Source organism: Phocoena phocoena, chromosome 9 (assembly GCF_963924675.1).
Source record: "Phocoena phocoena chromosome 9, mPhoPho1.1, whole genome shotgun sequence".
In the NCBI taxonomy this organism is placed as follows: domain Eukaryota; kingdom Metazoa; phylum Chordata; class Mammalia; order Artiodactyla; family Phocoenidae; genus Phocoena; species Phocoena phocoena.
In genome coordinates, this window is record NC_089227.1 from 79,707,257 (window position 1) to 79,729,025 (window position 21,769).

Here is a 21,769-nt window from a genome sequence, read left to right on the forward strand (position 1 = left end):
AAAAAAAAATAGGGGATAGAAACATGACATAGATTCTAGGTGTCAGAATGTATAAGCAAATACTGACACAAAATGGTAAAGAAAAAAATCTTACAGATTGAGTGTTTTAAAATTTAGGTTTGAATAGTCACCTGTTCAGGTAGGCAATAATATAAATACACAACCAACTGTTTGTTAACATTTTGTAATTAGGTACTTAACTCAATAAAACTGGGAACTCTAAGATATGTATGATCAAAAAATACTTGGGCTATTTGAAATAAAGCAGCAAAAACAACCTTTGTTCCTTTTAGAAATTGATGAGCAAAATAGTTTACTAGGAAATAAATACAGATTTATAGTAAATTCATATATAAACACATTAACACTACATATATCACAAACCAAGTAATCCTTACCACCGCAATTTGAAAATGTAACTATACAGGTAAGGGAGGAGTAACGTTTACCTTTGCACAGGACACTGATAAAGATTTAGCATGTTTCTTTACAATGAATATGGATTTAATAGGAAGATATTAAAAAAGAGAATTTATGTTGATAAAGTCATTTTACTTAGCAGAAACTAAACTGGCAACATTAAAAATTATCCTTACTCATTAGGAGCATGGGATTAATAAATAAACACCACTATATATAAAATAGGTAAACAAGGATTTACTGTAAAGCACATGGAACTATATTCAATATCTTGTTAATAACCTATAACAGAAAAGAATCTGACACTGTACACCTGAAACTAACACAATATTGTAAATCAACTGTAGTTTAATAAATTAAAAGAACTGTCCTTACTTGAAATATTTGAAAAGCTGTCCTCATGTTCTGATTGACATATACCCTCTAAACACTGATTGGCTGGCAAATCTACAGATTCTAAAACCCTGTAATTGAAAGAATAGAATTTTTAATTGCATAAAACAAAGTCAAACAATGATCAGTTTAGCTCTACCCAAAGAAACCAAGAGCTCACTGAAATTGTATAAAAAATTCTGTGTGTGTATGCATTCTTCAGGAGGACTATAGTTTTTTAACAGATTATCAGGGCATTCCAAGAGACCCTCAAATTTTAAAAACCTAAGTCTAGAAAGACACAAGTAGAACAGTGGGATGATGAAATACTGCAAATAAGCTGGGTATTTAATGGATGACATTCTAAGTCAGAACAATCTCATTCTAGACTCAAGTAGTGAAATACTATGTGGCTATATATTGCAATATGAGAAATAAAGTAGGGAAACTGATAGAAGGTTATTAAAATAGCTAATTTCATTGATGATAAATTCATATTGATTTCAATATATTAAAACTTGGAAAATAGCTATGTCATTTCAATTTACTGAAAAGGATATTTTCTGTAACTCTTTGAAAATATGTAGAAGAATTTTTATTTCCCTAGAATACGCGTCAAAGAGTTTCTGCACATATCATTAACAGGAGTACTTCAAGGAAAAGGGAACTGCAAGTGTAGCAGGATTTAAGGTACTATTCACTTTCTGGGCACACCTAAAAGTTTTAAAAATATGATACCCTGAAATATTTTCATTACCTATTTTCTCGGTTATACGCACTTTAAAAAGGCAGTATTGGGGCTTCCCTGGTGGTGCAGTGGTTGGGAGTCCACCTGCCAATGCGGGGGACGCGGGTTTGTGCCCCGGTCCGGGAGGATCCCGCATGCCGCAGAGCGGCTGGGCCTGTGGGGTTGTGGCCACTGGGCCTGCGCGTCCGGAGCCTGTGCTCCACGACAGGAGGGGCCACGGCAGTGAGAGGCCCGCGTACCGCAAGAAAAAAAAAAAAAAAAAAAAGGCAGTATTTTGTCCATGATTGATCAAGTATGTTTGGCACCCTAGACATATATATCAAGTTTTCCAAACTTTAGCTAAGCTCCAGTTTCCACTGTTTGTTTCTGTACCTGGAGAAGGTGGCAAATGGTAGAACGTCATGAGTGCAAAGAGTAGAGGTAACAGCATAAGTAACTATTGGAAAACCTAGACTATAAACCCAGCTCTGCTACTATGTAGCTATTTGAACCTACAATCACTTGATTTGTTTCATTTGGTTCATCTATTTAAAAAAATGAATAATGAATGGCAAGGAAGGCTCTGAGGATCAATTACAAGAGACCTCTTAGAGCCCCCCTTCCCACCTCAGAACAATATTATCCTAGAAATCAGCTTAATTAATACCTTATTTACAATTTCTAAATAGGTTTATAATATGCTTACTTTTTCAGTTGATCCACATCAGAGTTACTTTCTGGCAAGACTCTGATTCCCCGACCGTAACTGGTGCCTCCATGGAGATGAAACTCTAGGGCTAAAAATGTTGCCAGGTTCTCTGAATTGACTGACTGAAGTTTGGTATGTAGGCTATAAATTCTAAGAAAGCTTCCAACCTAAAAGCAGATGATTTATTATTTAGAAAATGGAGAAAAATCAAACAATTTTTGATACAATATTTAACAATTAACATGGGGCACAGACCAATAACCCGGGATGTTGACTCATCAGAAAGGAAAGTGGTATGTTCTACTAATGTGTACTCAATATCAGCCCCAAGGACACTGTATCAAAACCAAAACGTGTGTGTGTGTGTGTGTGTGTGTGTGTGTGTGTGTATGTGTTTGTATACATACATATGCATGTATAGATATGTATGTATTTTTCAAATGTAAAGGCATATTTCCATTTTACAGATATTAAAATGTTAAATAAGATTGAGTCTTAGCATTGGTAAGATAGGGTAGGCTAAGAAACCTATTACCTAAATCCAATCCAAGCCCTCTATTTGATTAAGAACCTATTTGGTTAAGGTTTCTGAAAATAACCTACTTTAACTAATTTAAGTAAGATTTAATTAAATATGATCACTAAAACACTCTCATTATGAGAATACTAGAAAGTATGTCTAAATGTGCTACTCTATCAAAACAATAAACCCCCTCTATTCCGCAAGTTCTATGGAAAGAAAATTTCTGTAAATATTTTTGTCTGTACACCATAATGTGAAACACCTTCTACGAGTTCAAATATAGATTTAAACCAATTATAGTTTTGAACGAAATGTCCTATAATTTTAGATGTTTTGCTAAACTTAGTCTTAAAAATATCTTTAATTACGGAGTATTTGATATTCTTTTAATGTAGAAGACTTAAAAAGAGACAGATGCAGAATGTTTATTAAAGAAACTGACACATACTCAAGGGAAGAAGCTGTATTACCTAAATCACATTTTTATGAAGAAAGAGTTATAAACAAAAGGAGTTAGTTACCAACTAGGAAATTTAATTCATTTGTATAAAGCGGCACTCCTGACTGCTGATGACTGTGGGACTACCATTCTTTTTTTCCTACAAGGTCAAGATTAACAGTGGTGAGATTCTGTGTAACAGAAAATCTATACATGGGGGAAAATAAAGAAAGAGAAGGTAGTAAACCAACCTCCCACCTCTGTTTACTGCTGTTTCAGTTCATTGTATTTCTCCTCATCACCCTCTGGATGTGATGGAGGCGAGAAATGGGGGGAAAAAATAAGGGGAAAAAAATCCACACTCCCAGAGCTACTCCTTCATCCTCAAGGACCTTTTTCCCATCCAATCATGGGTTTTATAAGGAGGTAAGGCACTTAGTCTTTTCTTCTCTGACTTCTTCCACTGACAGAACAGCAGGGGAGCAGGGTAAATAGAGTCAGAGAAGGAAAACACACACACACACACACACACACAAGATGACAAAACTGATTTTCCTCATGTTCTCCAAAGTAAGATGATGGAAGGAAATATGTCTATTTCTATTTACTTTTATGTCATTCTTTTTGAACATTTATTACTCTGTAATTCTTTTTAATATACATAATATATTAGTGCAGTAAATGTATATAATCTACAAAGGACTTAAAGAAGGCCAGACACAAGGTGAAAGATACCATAATCATAAATGAAAAGTTTCAACATTATAAAGATAATTTCCTAATTAATTATTCTTTAAAATCAATGCAGTTTCTATCTAAATCTCCAGTGCCTTTCAAGGAATTGTAAAAACTGATCTGAAAGTGAACAGTCAAGTTAGTTTTGAAGACTGAACTGGGAGTGAGGGCTTAACCTATGAAATATCATTTAAAAATAAAGGTATGATTATTAAGACAGGCTGGTATTAATGCAGACACATATATTAACATGGATAAATCTTACAAATATAATGTCAAAGGAAAAAAGCAAATTATAGAATGATACATAACCATATGCATTTTTCAGACAAAAGTATATAAAATAAAAGCATAATAAACATGGGTGTGCACATGTACATGTTAGGATAAATAAAAAGAGGATATTTGGGAGCAAAAAATTAGAACAAGCAGAGGTACAAAGAAGGTTCCACATGTAGAAATTTCATTTCTTAAAATTAAAAGTACCTGAAATAAGTGTGCAAAACATTTAGAAATGTTAAGTTTGGATGATAGGCACGTAGATGTTTGTTATACTATCTTCTTTACTACTGTATTTCATAATAAAACAAAATTATACTTTAAAGACCAAGAGAGAATTATATATATATAGGCTATAGAAATGACAAACTGTTATTTCCAGAAATTCCTTCTGGAGGCAGCATTGTATATTTTTTTAAGCTTGCTAAATATATTATAAAACGTGCCAGATGCTCTGTTGTAATAGACAAATACATAACAAACAAATCGTCTTATTGGTAATAACAAAAAAATTATAAAACATACCTCTAAAAATTGTTGTAAAAGCCCTTTTTAATACAGAAACAGTAAAAATAAAGCAAAGCCAACTGGCTATTAAGAAATGTTTATTCCTTTAGAAATAATTTAAATATTCCTTATAAACTTTCAAAAATTTCCCTTTAGGTTTAATATTTTTAATGACCTGTATGTGTCTGAAAATAACCAAAATATAGTTCTTGGGTCACTGAATGCCAAACATAATTAGAACTACGTGTGTTTTATAATTATTTTTAAATTGTGTCAGAATAAGTCTGGGGATTGAAAATACACTGCTTTTGTTTGTAGACAAAAGGTTTGAAGTGTGTGTGTGTGTGTGTGTGTGTGTGTGTGTGTGTGCAAAATGTTTAGGGAAGGAGATAACTTACTTAAAAAGCAAGGTTTAGGAAAAATGTTAAGGGCAACTTTAGCTGTAAAATGTATCGTATATAGAGTTCAATTATATTGTACTTTACAATTGCCTTAACTGTCCTCTTTATTACATAAAATAAAAATCACATTTTTTTCCTGTTCCTATTCAACAAAAATACATGTGTTCCATGCATTTCAATATAAATATGCAATTTTAAGCAGTTATCGTCGAGTGCTGACAAGAATTAATTGATATCAATATCATTTGACTCTGGGCACTTCTTAAATAAATACGAAATGGTTAGTATAGAGGTTGCCTCAGAACAAATAAAGTGTGATGTCAAGGTACATTAAATAAAAGCCTACAGTTATATTACTTACACATAGAGAAAATCCTTTTCATTTTTCTATTACATTGTAGATAAATGTCATGATATCTTTAGAGAAAAATTAATTGCCCTACATTTTCTTAATTATGTATGCTCATAGCACCCTCTAGTGGGTGAGATAAAGCAGACAAAGGAGATGAAAAAAATCTGAAAAAAATTCACAGCGCTCATTGATTCATGCATTCACCAGCAGATATTATTTACTTAACCCTTACTACACGGAAAGCACTGTGGCAGGTGCTGTTCAGGACTTGGGACAAGGAAATCAGGACAAGAGAGAGGAACAAAAGACCTATAGAAACAGCATAGGGAAAGAGAAGGGAATTAAACAGTGAAAGTCGAATCTAAAATGTAAATCTTTTTCATTCGTAAAAGAACTCTATCTGTATTTTAAAAAGACTTTAGAATTGGCTTTATCATTATATTTATTTTTTGAAATAAGCTAATCAATGCAGATAAAATCAAGGAAAAGCATCAAAAATATATTTTCAACAGTCAATTTTCTGATATGAAAGGTATGAACACACTCATAAAGGACAAAAGAGTACAGTTATCACCTTCCTTGACCTGGACTTTAACCTAATTTATTGAGTTGGGTGGGCTTCTTTGTAACACAGTGTAGAAGTGGAAATATGTCCTTCTCCAAGAACATTTATTTGCAAAAAAGAAACTGGGCACTAAAATTCAGATCTAAAAAAATTACAAATTACACTTTCCCTATTTTCTTCCCATAAGTAGGTTATATACCTCTCTAAATGTAGGATGGAAGCTATTTGCAATAAAGAAATTCATTTCTTTATACTGCTTAAGAAGATTAGCTCTGGAAACAGACATACATTCAAATACAGGCTTCACGCAAGTAAGTGCGAAATCTTGGGCCTCTGAGTGCCTCAGTTTTCTCATTTGTAAAACAGAAATGATGATAGTACCTACAGCACAAGACAGTGCTAAATACATATGAAGTGCTTTAACAAATGTTACTATTATTCTCATTATTGTCAATGACAGCATTCTTTGCAAGAAAGATTACTTGCAAATAAATGACATGGTAAAATGAAGAAAAATATTCCTTAAAATGTTACTAATAAGCAAGAAGTGCCAAAACTAAGCAGCGTTATTTTACCTAGAAAACTGCATCTCAAAAACAGTGAGCAAATTCTAATAAACTGTATGGTATACACAGACAATTTATCAATATATTTTAGAGGTGGATTAACAATTTCTTAGACTAATGAGTAAAAAGTTAAAGACTGGATTTTACCAAACCAGGTAAAAGAGCTTATCATTTAAGTTTACAAATATTTTATACATCCTTTGTTATTTTAAAGCAAATTTTATGGCAGAAAAAAATTTTTCTTTCCATAGTAAAATTGGGCACAGCTTTAAGATGTTCAGGAAACATTCTTTAACTTTAAAAAAGCTGTTCAAGCCATTATAATTTAATATATCGTCTAATAATTTAAATACACATTTCACAAATTAAAGAAAAAAATTAATCTGGAGTTAATTTCTAGACCTCAAATATCATCTAACATGTGATTTACCCTAAAATTTATAAAAATACAAAAGAGCAAAACATGCTTGCTACACAACATCACCTTTAAAGATTTGGCCACTTGAACATGGTTGTCATAGACTAAAATGTCTATTGTCAGATTCTGCACCCGGTGGATGTGACTTAAATCACCTTCAAGAACAAGGTCTTGTATTAAGACTCTCCAAGATGGGAATGGGGTCCTGGTGCCATCCCATACCTGCATAAGAAGTAGAACAAAAGTTTAATGATCTTTTTGTAAAATTGTGGAGGCTAGAAGAGTTTTATTTGCTGGTAACATAGCTTAAAAGTAATTTAATATATTCCCCCAAATATCTGTTAAACTTTGAATATGATGTATATTCTTTCCTGATTGTAAAAGGACTACATATGTATAGGTAATGAATAAAATGTAAGGAAAAAAATTCAAACAGCTATGAGTTTGGAAAAACTATTAACATATTGTTGACTTTACTTATCTATCTTCTATGTAGTTATAATATATATGTCTTTTTTTCTTTTTACCAAACTGGCATTCTACTCTGCTTTTCATTTCTTAATTTATTGCTGGGCAGTTTTTCAGGCAATTTAAATATTCTTCTAAAATAGGATTTTCAATGGCTTCACATTACATTATAGATGCAAACAAATTTATTAAACCAATCCCTTTTTTGGCCATTTGACTTGTTTCAAAATTTTTGCTATTTTAAATAATTTAGTAATTACCATCTTGTATATAAACCTTTACAAGTATCTCTGCTAATTTTCTTAAGTATAAATTCCTAGCTTTTAGGGAACTAATCTGACCTCTGCCCATTTTTCCACTTTGTTCTGATTTGGAAAAGGCCTTTGAAAGCACAGATATGAATATTTTGTTTATGTTAGATGTTATGAACACAAGTGAATTACAATCATGGGTGATGGAAAGGGAAAGGTAGGTTGGATTGCTATTTAAGTCACCTTGAGGTAAGGATGGGAACAGGGGCCCAGGACGAGTATGCACTATCCCATCCTTAAGACCAGAGCTAGCCTGAGCTGTGCTAGGGCTGGAAGAGATGAGCTTGAGGCTATGCTATGCTATAGAAGGGCGGGACAAAAGACATTTGGAGAGAGGTAAGAATGCCTCTGCATGTCAGAAGTTTGGCTGGGTAAGAGTGAACAGTCTACTTAAATAGAAAACACCACATTTCCTTTTCTTTTTAACTGTTACTTTTTTTTAAATTGAAGTATAGTTGATTTACAATGTTGTGTTAGTTTCAGGTGTACAGCAAAGTGATTCAGTTATACACACACATAGACACACACACATATATCTTTTTCAGATTATTTTCCTTTATAGGTTATTACAAGATATTGAATATAGTTCCCTGTGCTATACATAGGTCCTTGTTGCTTATCTATTTTATATACAGTCGTGTGTATCTGTTAATCCCAAACTCCTAATTTATCCTTACCCCCATCCTTTCCCTTTTGGTAACCGTAAATTTGTTTTCCATGTCTGTGAATCTATTTCTGTTTTGTAAATAAGTTCATTTGTATCATTTGCTTAGATTCCACATATAAGTGATATCATATGATGTTTGCCTTTCTCTGACTTACTTCACTAATTACTATAATTTCAAGGTCCATCCATGTTGCTGCAAATGGCATTATTTCATTCTTTTTTATGGCTGAGTAATATTCCACTGTATATATACACCACATATTCTTTATCCATTAATAGACATTTAGGTTGCTTCCATGTCTTGGCTATTGTAAATAGTGCTGCTATGAAAATTGGATGTATCTTTTCAAATTAGAGTTTTTGTCTTTTCCAGATATATGCCCAGGAATAGGATTGCTGGATCATGTGAACTCTATTTTCAGTTTTTTAAGGAACCTCCATACTGTTCTCCATAGGGGCTGCACCAATTTACATTCTTACCAACAATGCAGGAGGGTTCCTCTTTCTCCACACCCTCTCCAGCACTTGTTATTTGTAGACTTTTTAATGATGGCCATTCTGACCAGTTTGAGGCAGTACCTCACTGTAGTTTTAATTTGCATTTCTTTAATAATTAGTGATGTTGAGCATCTTTTCATGTGCCTGTTGGCTATCTGTAAGTCTTCTTTGGAGAAATGTCTATTTAGGTCTTCTGCCTATTTTATGGAAAACACCGCATATCTATACAGGTATCTGCCAGTGTCAGTGCCAACTGAATAATGTTGGTGACAGTGCTAAGTTGTAAATAAACAATCATGAGTTTGAGTCACTCACTCTGTTTCCTAAATTATTCAAAGAACCAGGACAATCACTTTGGGAGTAGTAACATTATGTTGCATTTTTCTTCACTTGGAATTTGTTCTTTCATTTTGTGTACATGTTTTTGAGACTTTAAAATGGCTTTACAGACCAATCCGTGAGTCTTCTGAAGGAGGGGTTGAGAGAGTAGAGTATAAGTCAGACCTTGTGTTGAAATTCTGGAACTTTTGTAATCTTGTATCAAAACTCAATCTGTTAGGTATCTGCATATTTTATACAGATCTTATTCTTTTTTCCAAATAGATAACAATCACCATTTAACAATCCTCTGCCAATCTGAAATGTTAATGTTATTTTTATTATTATAGCAGCATGGGGACAAGAGAGGAAGTCAAGGAGAGAAATATTTTACTATATATCACTTAAAAATATCTTTTAAATTTCCGGGCAATGTTAAAATTACCTATCCCAAAATTAAATACCTTATTAAAATACTACCTCAAACTTTCTATAATTGTTTGTTAACTTTTCAATTTCTTGACTTGAAAGATTATTCTGATATGCTATGCTTTTTTTTCTTTTTTTGTTCATGAAGACATTTAAGGCTCTAAATTTTATCTTTGAGTATATCCCCAACCATAGCCTTTAATCTCTTCTTATTAACATTATAGTCTTAATAACCTATAATTAAAATTAACTTCTTTTAGAAACAACAGTATGTGGGGGAATCATATCTGCTAGAATAATTAAAATGAATGTATTGTAGTTACTAATAAAGAGACCAATATTAGCATCATATCTCAGTTGAGACAGGAAATAATTATGCTATATTCCATGCTGACCAGAACTCATTTGGAGTAAGGTCTGGCTCCTTCTGTTTTCAAAACAAAATAAAAAAAAATTATTCCTAGTTTGGGATAGGAAAACCAATTTCAGAAAAAAAAAATCACTTAAAATTTGACTTCCTATAGATAAAATGAGCAAAATATTGCTATATAGTCCTCTCAATATATTTTTTGCTATGCATATAATACATTTTTAGTATATAAATGAAAGTACATTAATCACTAAAGAGAATATTGTGAATTTCTATATCAATAAGTATGTCTACAATGTCATTTTATAGTCACACAGTATTCCACAACACATAAATAATTCACAAAATTCTCTATCGCTAGTATGTGAGTTTTTTCTGATTTTTGTTACTGCAAGAAATATAAGGATAAATATTCCTTTAAAGGCATTTTTCTACATTTTAAATTATTACTATAAAATAAATTTATGAAAATAGAGTTTGAGACAAAGAGCATAGAAAGACTTTTGAGATTTCTTTTAAACTGTCCTCAAGAAAGTCTTACTAATGTAATTTCTTACATTCACTTCTGAATGCTGTATTTTAAAATAATATCTACATGAAAGCTGTTTTTACTTATCCGAAAAGGCTATCTATTAAAATGGGATGCAGGCATGTTTTCTTGCTTTTAGAAGGAAAATGTAGATTCAGCTATGTCAGCTAAAAGGTGGCAGGTTTTATCTCAGAATTTAAGAATTTATGCTCAATACAGCAGCCAAAAGGTGGAGAATACTTCTCTGCACAGCTGATTTTTTGTCATTGGAAGTGTTCAGTGATTAGCAAACACTCATTTGTTAAATACGTCACTTTGGGCATAAAGTATGACTGGCTGACCTCCTTCTCATTTTGTTTGGATGATTTTATGTTGCTTTAGCTTCAATTTTGTCACACTTATTTATGTTTTTTCATAGCATGCATTTACTTTTTCAGAGTATTTCACGTGTATATAAATATGTGCTATTTTCAACTTCAAAGACTTTGTATTTTATTCAATAATTTCTATCTTCACTATTCTTTAATATGGGCAAGGTATAACTGATAATAATGCTAAACCCCAATATTTGTCCAAGGGCCACTGTACTCCATTTCCTGTTCCATCGTTCCAAAGAGTCAGAAGCTAAAGAACCAGGGCTGAAGCAGTGTTTGTTTAAATGCATCCTGCCTAGGCTAGGTAGGTGAGGATGGTATCAGACAACTGTCCTCTCCAGAAGCTATTCATGAATAAATTGGGATAGGTATAAACAAAGATTAGATGGGTCTTATGTCACTTTTGTTTTCTGCAGATTTAAGAACAAAATAAAATATAACAAGAAAAATAAACACTTCAAAACCATCCCTGATCTACCTACGAAGCAGACAGTGAAATAACATGGGAAGAGAACCCAACATCAGTGGGCCAAGAAGAAGGCAAATGAGTGAGAAGGAAGGCTACATCTTGATAGGGAAACAGAAATATGCATTTTTAGAGCTGCAACTTAAAAATAGCAATAGAAAACAACTCATTTTGCTAGTACTAATAAGAAATATATAAACACAATATAAACAATACTATATTTAAAATGTAGATCTGGTAATACTATTTTTCTCTAGAAGTATAGGATAAAGAAGAGAAGTTCAAGAGTAAAGTTGCATAGAAATTACAGGCTTATTAAAAATGGTTAGATTTTAAGTTCTTAGTACACAGTATGCATATTTATTCCACCAGAATGCTGAAATATAAGCTCTTTACAGGCTTATAGGTCATGGTAACTTACAAAACAATTTCCAGTATTTAAAAATATCTACCTGTGCTCGCTTTGGCAGCACATATACTAAAATTGGAACGATACAGAGAAGATTAGCATGGCCCCTGCGCAAGGATGACACGCAAATTCGTGAAGCGTTCCATATTTTTTTATAAAGCAGAAACTAACACACCACTGTAAAGCAATTATACTCCAATAAAGATGTAAAAAAATGATTAAAATGATAAAATAAATACATAAATAAATTAAAAAAAAATCTACCTTTAGAAGAAATGATGCTCCATCCACTTCCGCTTTGCCCAAGAGCTGACAAGTCAGGTCAAAATACTGCATTGGCTGGACATCACACAATTTCACTAATGTTGAAGAAGGTGAAATATGAGTAGATGCCCAAACACGTAACGCTTCTACCATTTTGTGGTCCTCAGCGGTGAAGTTAAAACACTTGCTTGAAGTACGAGGTATGATAGGAGCTCCCAAAGTTCCCTCAAATGTTAAAGACGCAAAGCCAGAGCTGGTGATACCCTGAGTCTCCTTTTTATATACTTGGATCTAAGAAAGTGGCAAAGTAGAACACAAAACAGAAACAAACAAAACAGGTTTACTGATCCAGAACCTAGGAACTGGAAACACTTGTGAGATTATAAAATCTTGCCAGCATAGTTAATAGAGGACATAATTCTTTAAATCTTTCATTTAATTAGCATATGAAATTATAAAATCTACTGGGCTGTATCAAAATCCACAAGCACCATGTAAACTGTAAAACACTATGCAAGATTATTTTTATTTTTTAAAGAGCTAGGTGGCAGCCTCCCTAATACTATCAGGCTTGCAGTTTTACTAACAAAACATTTATTAGTTTTTTTATTAAGGTATAATTCATAAAAGGGTAATAAGTAACAGTTATTTATGAATACTACAGGGAAAACTAGAACACTTAAAATATAAGAGTTTGAAGTGAGTAAAATGCAGCTGAGGCTAAGGGCTCATCAGTCTGACTGAGACAGCTGGGATATGCCTTAAAAACATTGGCTTTCTGAATTTCAAGGCTCAGTTATTAGATGCAGATGCATTTATGACTGTTATATCTTCTTCATAAAGCAACCCTTTTGAACTTATTAAATACCTCCTTTAGTCTCCTGTAATACTGTCTGATATTAATAAATGTATTTATATATTTATTGGAAATTAGAAAATATATTGAACTGAAGGATACTTAAGCTGTGATGTTCTAAAACTTGTTGGATATAACTAAAGTAGTATTCAATACATAGAGAAAAAATTATAGAAATAAGTGAATATTTTACAAAAGAAGAAAGGTTAAAAATCAGAAATTTAGGCTTCTATCTCAAGAAGCTGCACAAAGAATATTATTTCAAATCCAAGGAAAGTAGAAAGAAAACATAATCAAGGTAAGAGAAATAGAAACATACAATAGAGAAAATCAAAGCTAAAAACTGGTTCTCTGAAGAGATTTGGAATTCTCTTATATCTCTAATGGGAGTGTAAGTTGGTAAAAAACACTTCGGAAAACTAAAGGCTAATATATGCACAACCCTGAACTCACGAACCACACTCCTTGGTATACAATCAACTGAAATGCATATATGTCTATGCATTATACAATATATAATATGTAATATATATTATAATTACATAATTACATATAAATGTATATATTATATTACATATAATTATATATATTCAGTAAAAGGTATGTACTAGACTGTTTATAGCAGCATAATAGCCTCAAACTGAAAACTACCTAAACGACCAACAGAATAAATATATAAATTCTGGTGTATTCAAACATTGGCTGGACAGAATACCATTTAGCAGTGAAAAATCAACAAAGTAAAACTATATGTAATAGTACAGTTGACTCATACAAGCATAAGCCAGAAACAAAAAAAAAACAAAAAAAAAAACCCTAAAAAACTATAGTGTATTTCCTTTATATAAAGAACAAATACATATGAAACTATATATGTTGTTAGAAGTTGTGAGATTATTTACTCTTGGTGGGGGGGGAGTGTGAATGACAACCCCAGGTAGGGGTACAAAGGACGTTTCTAGAGTGTTAGTAACACGAGCATGCTAATACTGTGAAAAGAGAGATGTGTATTTTACTTCAATTAAACAATAGCAAGAATTACAAATACAGTTGGCCCCTGAACACGGGCGTTAGGGGCACCGACCAACTGCAGTTGAAAATCCCCTTATAACTTACAGGCAGCCCTCTATCCTCAGTTTAGCATCTATGGATTCAGCTAACCATGGGATCCTGTAGTACTGCACTGTTTACTACTGAAAAGAATCTGCACATCAGTGGACCCGAGCAGTTCAGAACTGTGCTGTTCAGGGTCAACTGTACTACAGGAAACAGCAGTGTGTGAGAAATAAGCTATTTTTTTGAAGTTTGGATAAGCCTGTAATATAGTGCTACAATAGTAATATTTCTCGTTCTCTTTATCTTTAAGCAAATGTTCTCCAAAATTCTTCTAGTCTCAGGGAAAAGGCATTAATAGAGCAAGAGAGTTGTTTCCCACCATATCTTAAGACTAGAAGACATCTGGACTATTGTACTCATTTATGAGCATCAGTGACCACGAGGACCACAGATAAACTGAAGTATTAGAAGAAAAGACAACCAAGATAGTGAAGGGGTTGCGTGGAAACCCATGTAACAAAAGCAAACTATGAAGCGACTGAAATGTTTAAAACCTAAAAGACTGAAAATATGGAAGTGTTAAAAAGCTGATTTTTAAAAAATCACATACTATTTAATAGCTCTACCATTTTATTAAATGTTTTCTAATGGAATGCAACTAGTCGGAATCGCGGCAGCTAACACATTTCTGTGGAAGGAGGTTAGGTAGTTTGCTCAAATGAAGAGGTTTCCTAATATAAATCATTTGAAGTCTGATACTATTTACATTTCTTCTTGTCTCTTGAAGTGCCTGACGTCATGTTCTAACAAAGCAACCACATAATTAGTGTAACTAGTTTTAGTGAGCAATACAGTGTTCTCTTCAAACAAATATAAGTTCTAAACAGTATGAATTATACCTTCAGCCTGTGAAAGCGAACAATATCTCCATTTTTATAAATCATTGGAAGGGCTTCATAATTTCCACTAAAGAACAGGCAGGTTAACTTTACATGTGTCTGGTCCACAATTGTTACAACTGAGCAATAATCTGGAAAACACAAAAATATTTTACCTGACTTTTCGTATTTCAAAGCATTTGATAAAATAATATGAGTTCAAAACACCAAACATTATTCTTCCCTTTAATCAAGTCTTCTAAGAATAGGATCAAAACATAAAGAAATTTTCTTGTCTCTTAAAATGCACTGCCAAATTATTCTGCAAAAGTGTTCCACAAAAATTCATTTTAGAAAGTTTAATGAAACAAAAATAAAAACCGTACTTAATATAAATTGTCTGGAGGTGTAATAACTTTATTACCTCAAAGTTTAGAAACCATGAAGCAGATAAACATATTCAAATAATATAATTTCTAAAATAAACATAATTAAATTTAGAGTGAAAACAAAAAACTAGAAGATATTTGCAGCAAATGTGATGAAGAGTCAATATATTGCATCAAGATACTATGAAAACTGGTTATAAAACCCAGATTTTACAGTAAATATGAAAGTCAAATGAACAAACAACTCACAGAAAACTATATGAGAACAACTCAAAAGGGAAAATGATGATTTGCTGGTTATCTATAAAAGGTTACACATTAGAACGAGAGCAATTTTATATAATTTAAGCTGGCAAAAACCCCCCAGCAAATTTAATGATAGTTGGGTTGCTATGAAAACAAGTAACTTCAATCACTGGTGGCAGCAAAAATTGTAGTTTCAGAAAATTGCACACTGAGAGTATGTCTTGACTTCCTTCCTTCTCAGTAATATACTCAAGACAGTATAGACATAGAAAAGGATAAACCCAGAACAGTGAAGGGAGAGGAGAGGGGAGTGAAGGAGAGGGAGAGACGATATCAACATATTTCAGGAAGTTGGGAAAGTAAATGCTTAAGGGATCAAATGGACAGAGGAGGATGCATGCGGAAGATACTCTAAAGTAGCTACAGCAAAGATGGCAGCTATTGGGATTAAGGGTGACAGTGAAAAATAGAGCCAAAATCAGGGCTCATGAAAAGTTTACACATAGGACAACTGTTTCAATAAGCACCCATCCTAACCCTCACTCCCCTTGAAAATAACTTCAGGTAGGCAGGTAGGGTATCTCAGTGTTTAACACCAACCCCTTCCTGCAACACAGGCTGCTTTCCAAGGAAGTTTCACTGCTAGATCAGGAAGTGGTAAGGCCTCTAATGAGGGTGTTAGCACCCAGAATAAATCCATCTGCATTATCACATTAGGGGGTCTACAGTAGGAAGGCTCTCTTCCCACCCACCTTAGACTGACACTTTCAATCAATGTGCCCTACGTAAGTACTATTTGTCTCTGTCAGATTTCCAATTCAAAAAGAGATCAAGTTGAAAAAACAAACTCATTATATACAAAGCAAACAAATGTCTACAACCTAAAATAAACCATAGCTACATTTGTAAATTTGTAAACAGTAAGCCATTACCAGACACAGAACAATAACGGACAGAAGGAAGGAAGGAAGGAGGGAAGGAAGGAACGAACGAAGGAACGAAGGAACGAAGGAAGGAAAGAAAGAAGGAAGGACACTGGGGAGGGGAGGGGGTGGAGGAGAAGAGAGGAGTGGAGAGAAAGGGGGAAGGAATGGGGCAAGTGGGGAGAGAGGAAAGGAGAGGGGAGAGGAATGGAGGGCAAGAGGAGAAAGAGAAACCTGATTCTGTGAGGAGGGGACAATAATTCAGAGAACATAAAAAACTTTAAAAACAAAACCTTAATAAGCATCTTCAAAAAGAGTAAAAAGATGTTACATCTTCGTCTCTTGATATACAGGATCTACTGGATCCAATTTTAGTTTTGGAGTTTCCATTTTCAGTAGTTTTAACTATTTGTAAGGAGTGTTATTTCAGGACATTTTTCTTTCTTAGAAGTCTTCCAAAGATCAATTTTACTTATTTTTTAATAGAATAAGACACATTCTTCTTGTAATGATCATACGGCTCTACTGTACCCTTTTATAAATCTAAGGTACATTACAGAATCTTAGTCATCTATTTTCCTTTATCTCAAAATATTTTGCTATTTCATTATCCTATAAATTATTTTGTCATTATTCCTATCTATGCTTAAAAAAGACTAAATTAATTTTGAAAATGGGAAAATGAGAAACTTGCCTAGAGGAATGATGCAAGAGTGAAATTAATCATCCCTATGGCACTGCACTGCTCAATGTGTTATAACACCTTTCAAGGAGATATAAACCATCCCTATGGCACTGCACTGCTCAATGTGTTATAACACCTTTCAAGGAGATATAAACCATCCCTATGGCACTGCACTGCTCAATGTGTTATAACACCTTTCAAGGAGATATAAACCATCCCTATGGCACTGCACTGCTCAATGTGTTATAACACCTTTCAAGGAGATATAAACCATCCCTATGGCACTGCACTGCTCAATGTGTTATAACACCTTTCAAGGAGATATAAACCAGGTTTGAAAACTACCTTTGAAGTTTCTTCTTCAGCCTTAAGAATTCAGTTAAGAATTCAGAACTGAAATTTTTTTGCCAATAGTCACAGAGAAGAAAATTAGATGGATCAGAAGCTGAATGCAAAGACAGGGAGCAGCACGTTAGATACTATGGATAATGATGAAGGTACTTTGAATAAAATACAAATGCTCTGAAGGTTTTAAGCTTCATATAGTATCATGACAGACTAAACACAAGGGCAAAGAGATCACTAATCTAATGAAACACATGAGACCTTAAATTAAATTTCATACCACGACTGAAGTTTAATCAGAGTCTGAAATTATGTTTATGTTAAAGAATATATTTTGGTAAAAGGTATTTACAGTCCTAAATACAGTTTGGGGTTATCAAATAATAATTAATAATGTGCAAAATGTCAATATTCTAAATTAATTTACAGAAATGGAATAATCCACTTTACTTCTCAGACAGAAAACAAAACAAAAATACAGTACTTATGTCAGCAAGATATCTTATTCCCAGGCCTCTAACTAGGGGGAAATTACATTATTTAGCAGTCAGCAATTACTGAGGGCTTACTATATGACAGGTGGTGTTCTAAGCAATTTATATGCATTATCTCCCTGAATTCTTAGATAGATGTAGGTAACAGTTTACAAAGGAGCGAACTTAGTTTCTTAAAAAGTCTAGGCAAGGTATCCAAGTGTGAATGTCTTATAGGTCACATATAACTCAGCATATCTGACTCCTGTTTCTTCATTTAACCAGAACACCACACTGTCTGCATGTTGCACGCTTTTTTAAACATCAGCAACAATGCCAAAGAAAGTAAAATATTACGCTTAAAACTGTGATGGAGGGTTGAGAGTTTTCCTAAGTAGGTAAAATTATACTGTATCTTAACTCTATATTATTTACTGTTTCATGCATTTATCTTGAAACATACTAAAGGAGAGTTCATTACTGAAGAATAACATATCATTATAATGAAACTTCACCTATAATTTACTCCAGAGGCATCACAGAAACCCCACGAACATCACAGAAAGATTCTACAATAATTCATTCTTATGAGGCTTATATGCATTTGTACATTCTTTGTAATAATTATTTTTTGACTCATAAACTGAAAGAATAAAAGAAGAAAAGGAGACAAAAAAGAGTATCTCCTGAGGTAGCTGAACAAGAGTTAAATCTTAGTGGGAAGACAAAAGCAATAAAAGAAGATGTATGTTTAAGGCTACTTAAAGAGGAGTTAACTGAATTGTGAGTGTAAGAGGACAAAGGAGAGAGCACAGTACTATAAATCAGGAGTTGGCAAACTATGGCCCATAGCCAAATCCATCCCACCACTGGTTAATTATCTTTACAAAGCATTCAACTTAAGTTTTCCAAAAAAAATCTTTTCACATTCATATTCATTTGGTTATATCAGATTTAATGAAATTACTTAATTAGAATAACAAGTAAAAGGAGTAGAAAGAGATTTGGGGACCAAATTGTAAGAATGCAATTCTTTCGAGAATACAGTTCCACTAGTGGGAGCAGAAATGAGCCAGAGCATCAGGGCTAGGCAACTCCCAGTCACCAGTTCCTAGTTGTGAAAGCTTAGGATGACAAAAGCATCAGTAACAGCATTTTACAGATGGAGTGTAGAACATTTGTTCATTGTCAAATTAGATAAGAAGTTGCTTAAGAAAGTTTCTAATTTAAATAATAACTTAGCTGTAGGAAAACACCCAATGTGTCATGAAATAAATTACATATATTTATTGTGTAACAAAGATATATGTGTACATAGTAAATAATTTTCAGAACAGTGATTGTATATAGAAGATTTCTGAAGAATGCCAGAAGGAAAGTAGACACTCTTTAATCAGAAAACACAGAAATAGGCTTCCAGATTTAGTATTACGTCTTCACAGTTCACAGCATCTATAACACATAGTAGCTGATCAACCATCTTTACTAAATTAATGCATGTCATTACCTACAGCAAATATACAGTACTTGCAAAAATTCTCCCTCTCTGAAGCCTACTGCAGACACTGAAAATCATTTAGCCTCTTTATGCCTCAAATTCCTTCCCTAAAAAAATGGGGAAAATAATACTATTCACCTCATATGATTGTTAAAATTAAATAAGTAATTACATGTAAAGTATTTAAAATAGCACCTAGAACATGGTTAAATGCTATGTATAAGAGGTGGCCAGTGGTGGCGGTAGCAGCAGCAGTAGCAACAGCAGCATTTCTATTACTGATAATCATAACATTTTTTTCTAATGAACACAGACATGATCTTAGAATCTGTCTTAACGAAGTACATGAAGATACTTTGCCAAGATACAGTGCCAAACAGATCACAGTCAGAACATAAAATCAAAAGTATAGATGTAAGGGATTGCAAAGGAATTCCAATTTTAATTTCCACTGGAATCTCAATGAGTTGTTTTTAGATATGGTGCTATCAACCTTCCACAGAGAAATATCTTGTAGTTAACAAGAGCATCTGGTCCTCAAGAGAAATTTCATTTGGAACACAAAGAGTTTCTGAAAAAGCTATAAGGTGGAATATAGCACTAACCACTTATTCAAAAATTACAATGTTGAAGATAATATAGAACAATTTTAATGGATCAAAATGGTAATCAAGGGCCAAGAAGATCTAATACCTCACTTAAAAATTAGGATAGGGCTTCCCTGTTGGCGCAGTGGTTGAGAGTCCACCTGCCGATGCAGGGGACACGGGTTCGTGCCCTGGTCCGGGAAGATACCACATGCCACGGAGCAGCTGGGCCCGTGAGTCATGGCCGTTGAGCCTGTGCATCCGGAGCCTGTGCTCCGCAATGGGAGAGGCCACAACAGTGAGAGGCCCGTGTACCGCAAAAAAAAAAAAAAAAAAAAAATCAGGATAAAGAAGCTCACTGTGTCAGCTTGAAGAAATGTTCAAGTTCCTGTAGGGTAACAGTTCTCAAAGTTTGGTCTGCAAACCACTGGGGGGCTCCAAGATATGTTTATGGGGTCCATAAACTCAAACCTATTTTCATAGTAATATTAAGATGTTATTTGCCTTTTCAATTGTGGTGACCTTCGTACTGATGGTATAGAAGCAATGGTGAGTAAAACTGCTGGTGTCTTGGCAAGAATCAAGGCAGTAGCCTCAAACTGTAGTAGTGGTCACTGTATCCTTCACCAACACACACTAACATTAAAACAAAAACCACAACAGTTTTACTAAAGAATAAGGCCATTCCTGATGAAGCATTAAAAATTTCTTATATTTGATCCTTGAGTACACGTCTTTTTAATATTTTACGCGGTGAAATGGGAAGCAAAATATTTCAACTGCTTACCAAAGTATGATGGTCATCTTAAGGAAAAACACTGTGTGATTGTTTATGAGTTACACTAGCCACATTCTTTTCATGGTACAGCATTTTTATTTAAAAGGATGACTGACAGAAAAATTTTAGTTATTCAAGCTCTTGTATTTGTCAGATGTTTTTACAAAAATGAATGGAATTAATCTTTCAGTTCAAAGAAAACTGGCATTTTTTTGCCAATGATAAAACCAAAGTTTTTAGGCTAAAATTACAATATTGGAAAAGTTCCATCTTCTACCATTGATGGTTTCTCAATATTCAAAGACTTTTTAAAATTTAATTTAATTTTATTTTTAACATCTTTATTGGAGTATAGTTGCTTTACAATGGTGTGTTAGTTTCTGCTGTATAACAAAATGAATCAGCTATACATATACATACATCCCCAGATCTCCTCCCTCTTGCGTCAAAGACTTTTCTGATAAAATTGACTGGTGACAGAAATAACTGTTATATTTTGGTATTGTATGATACTGTACAATGAAATGGGTCAACATATGGAAGATCTGCATACCTCAGGAAATGTTTTTTTTCAAATGACCTATGCACTACAAATCATGGATGATTTAAAGATCCATTCAAACTGCAAGATGGATCAATGGATTTTAATTCAATAGAATATGAAAGTTCACTGCTATGGTTTCAGATTCCTCATTGTAACCAACCTTTAAGAAGGTTATCAAAGAATATCCAAAATTACCTGAAGACTTTTATAAAAGTCCTCTTCCCTTTTCCAACAACATAGCTGTGTGAAGCCAGAAATTTTTATGTATCTCAACTGAAATAACATGTTGTAACAGACTGAAGGGATAAGAGAATCCTGCTACTTTTATTATTTTTTAAAGATAAAAATATCATCAAAAATGTGAAACAATACCACACTCCATAGTTTTGGAAAAT

The 21,769-nt window shown here is 33.3% G+C and overlaps 1 protein-coding gene and 1 non-coding gene across 2 annotated transcripts in view; one reads left to right on the forward strand and one right to left on the reverse strand.

Annotated features, from left to right (window-relative positions):
- POT1 (protection of telomeres 1) overlaps positions 1-21,769 on the reverse strand; it is a 61,940-nt gene that overhangs the window by 20,640 nt on the left and 19,531 nt on the right. The window contains exons 3-7 of the mRNA XM_065883880.1: positions 14,928-15,058; positions 12,117-12,407; positions 7,080-7,235; positions 2,226-2,395; positions 796-884 (exon numbers count right to left, since the gene is read on the reverse strand). Coding sequence (XP_065739952.1) covers positions 796-884; positions 2,226-2,395; positions 7,080-7,235; positions 12,117-12,407; positions 14,928-15,058 — 837 coding nt within the window. The remainder of the gene's footprint in view (positions 1-795; positions 885-2,225; positions 2,396-7,079; positions 7,236-12,116; positions 12,408-14,927; positions 15,059-21,769) is intronic.
- LOC136128641 (U6 spliceosomal RNA) lies at positions 11,898-12,004 on the forward strand. The gene has a single exon (XR_010656229.1). It is a non-coding gene; the product is annotated as a U6 spliceosomal RNA (small nuclear RNA).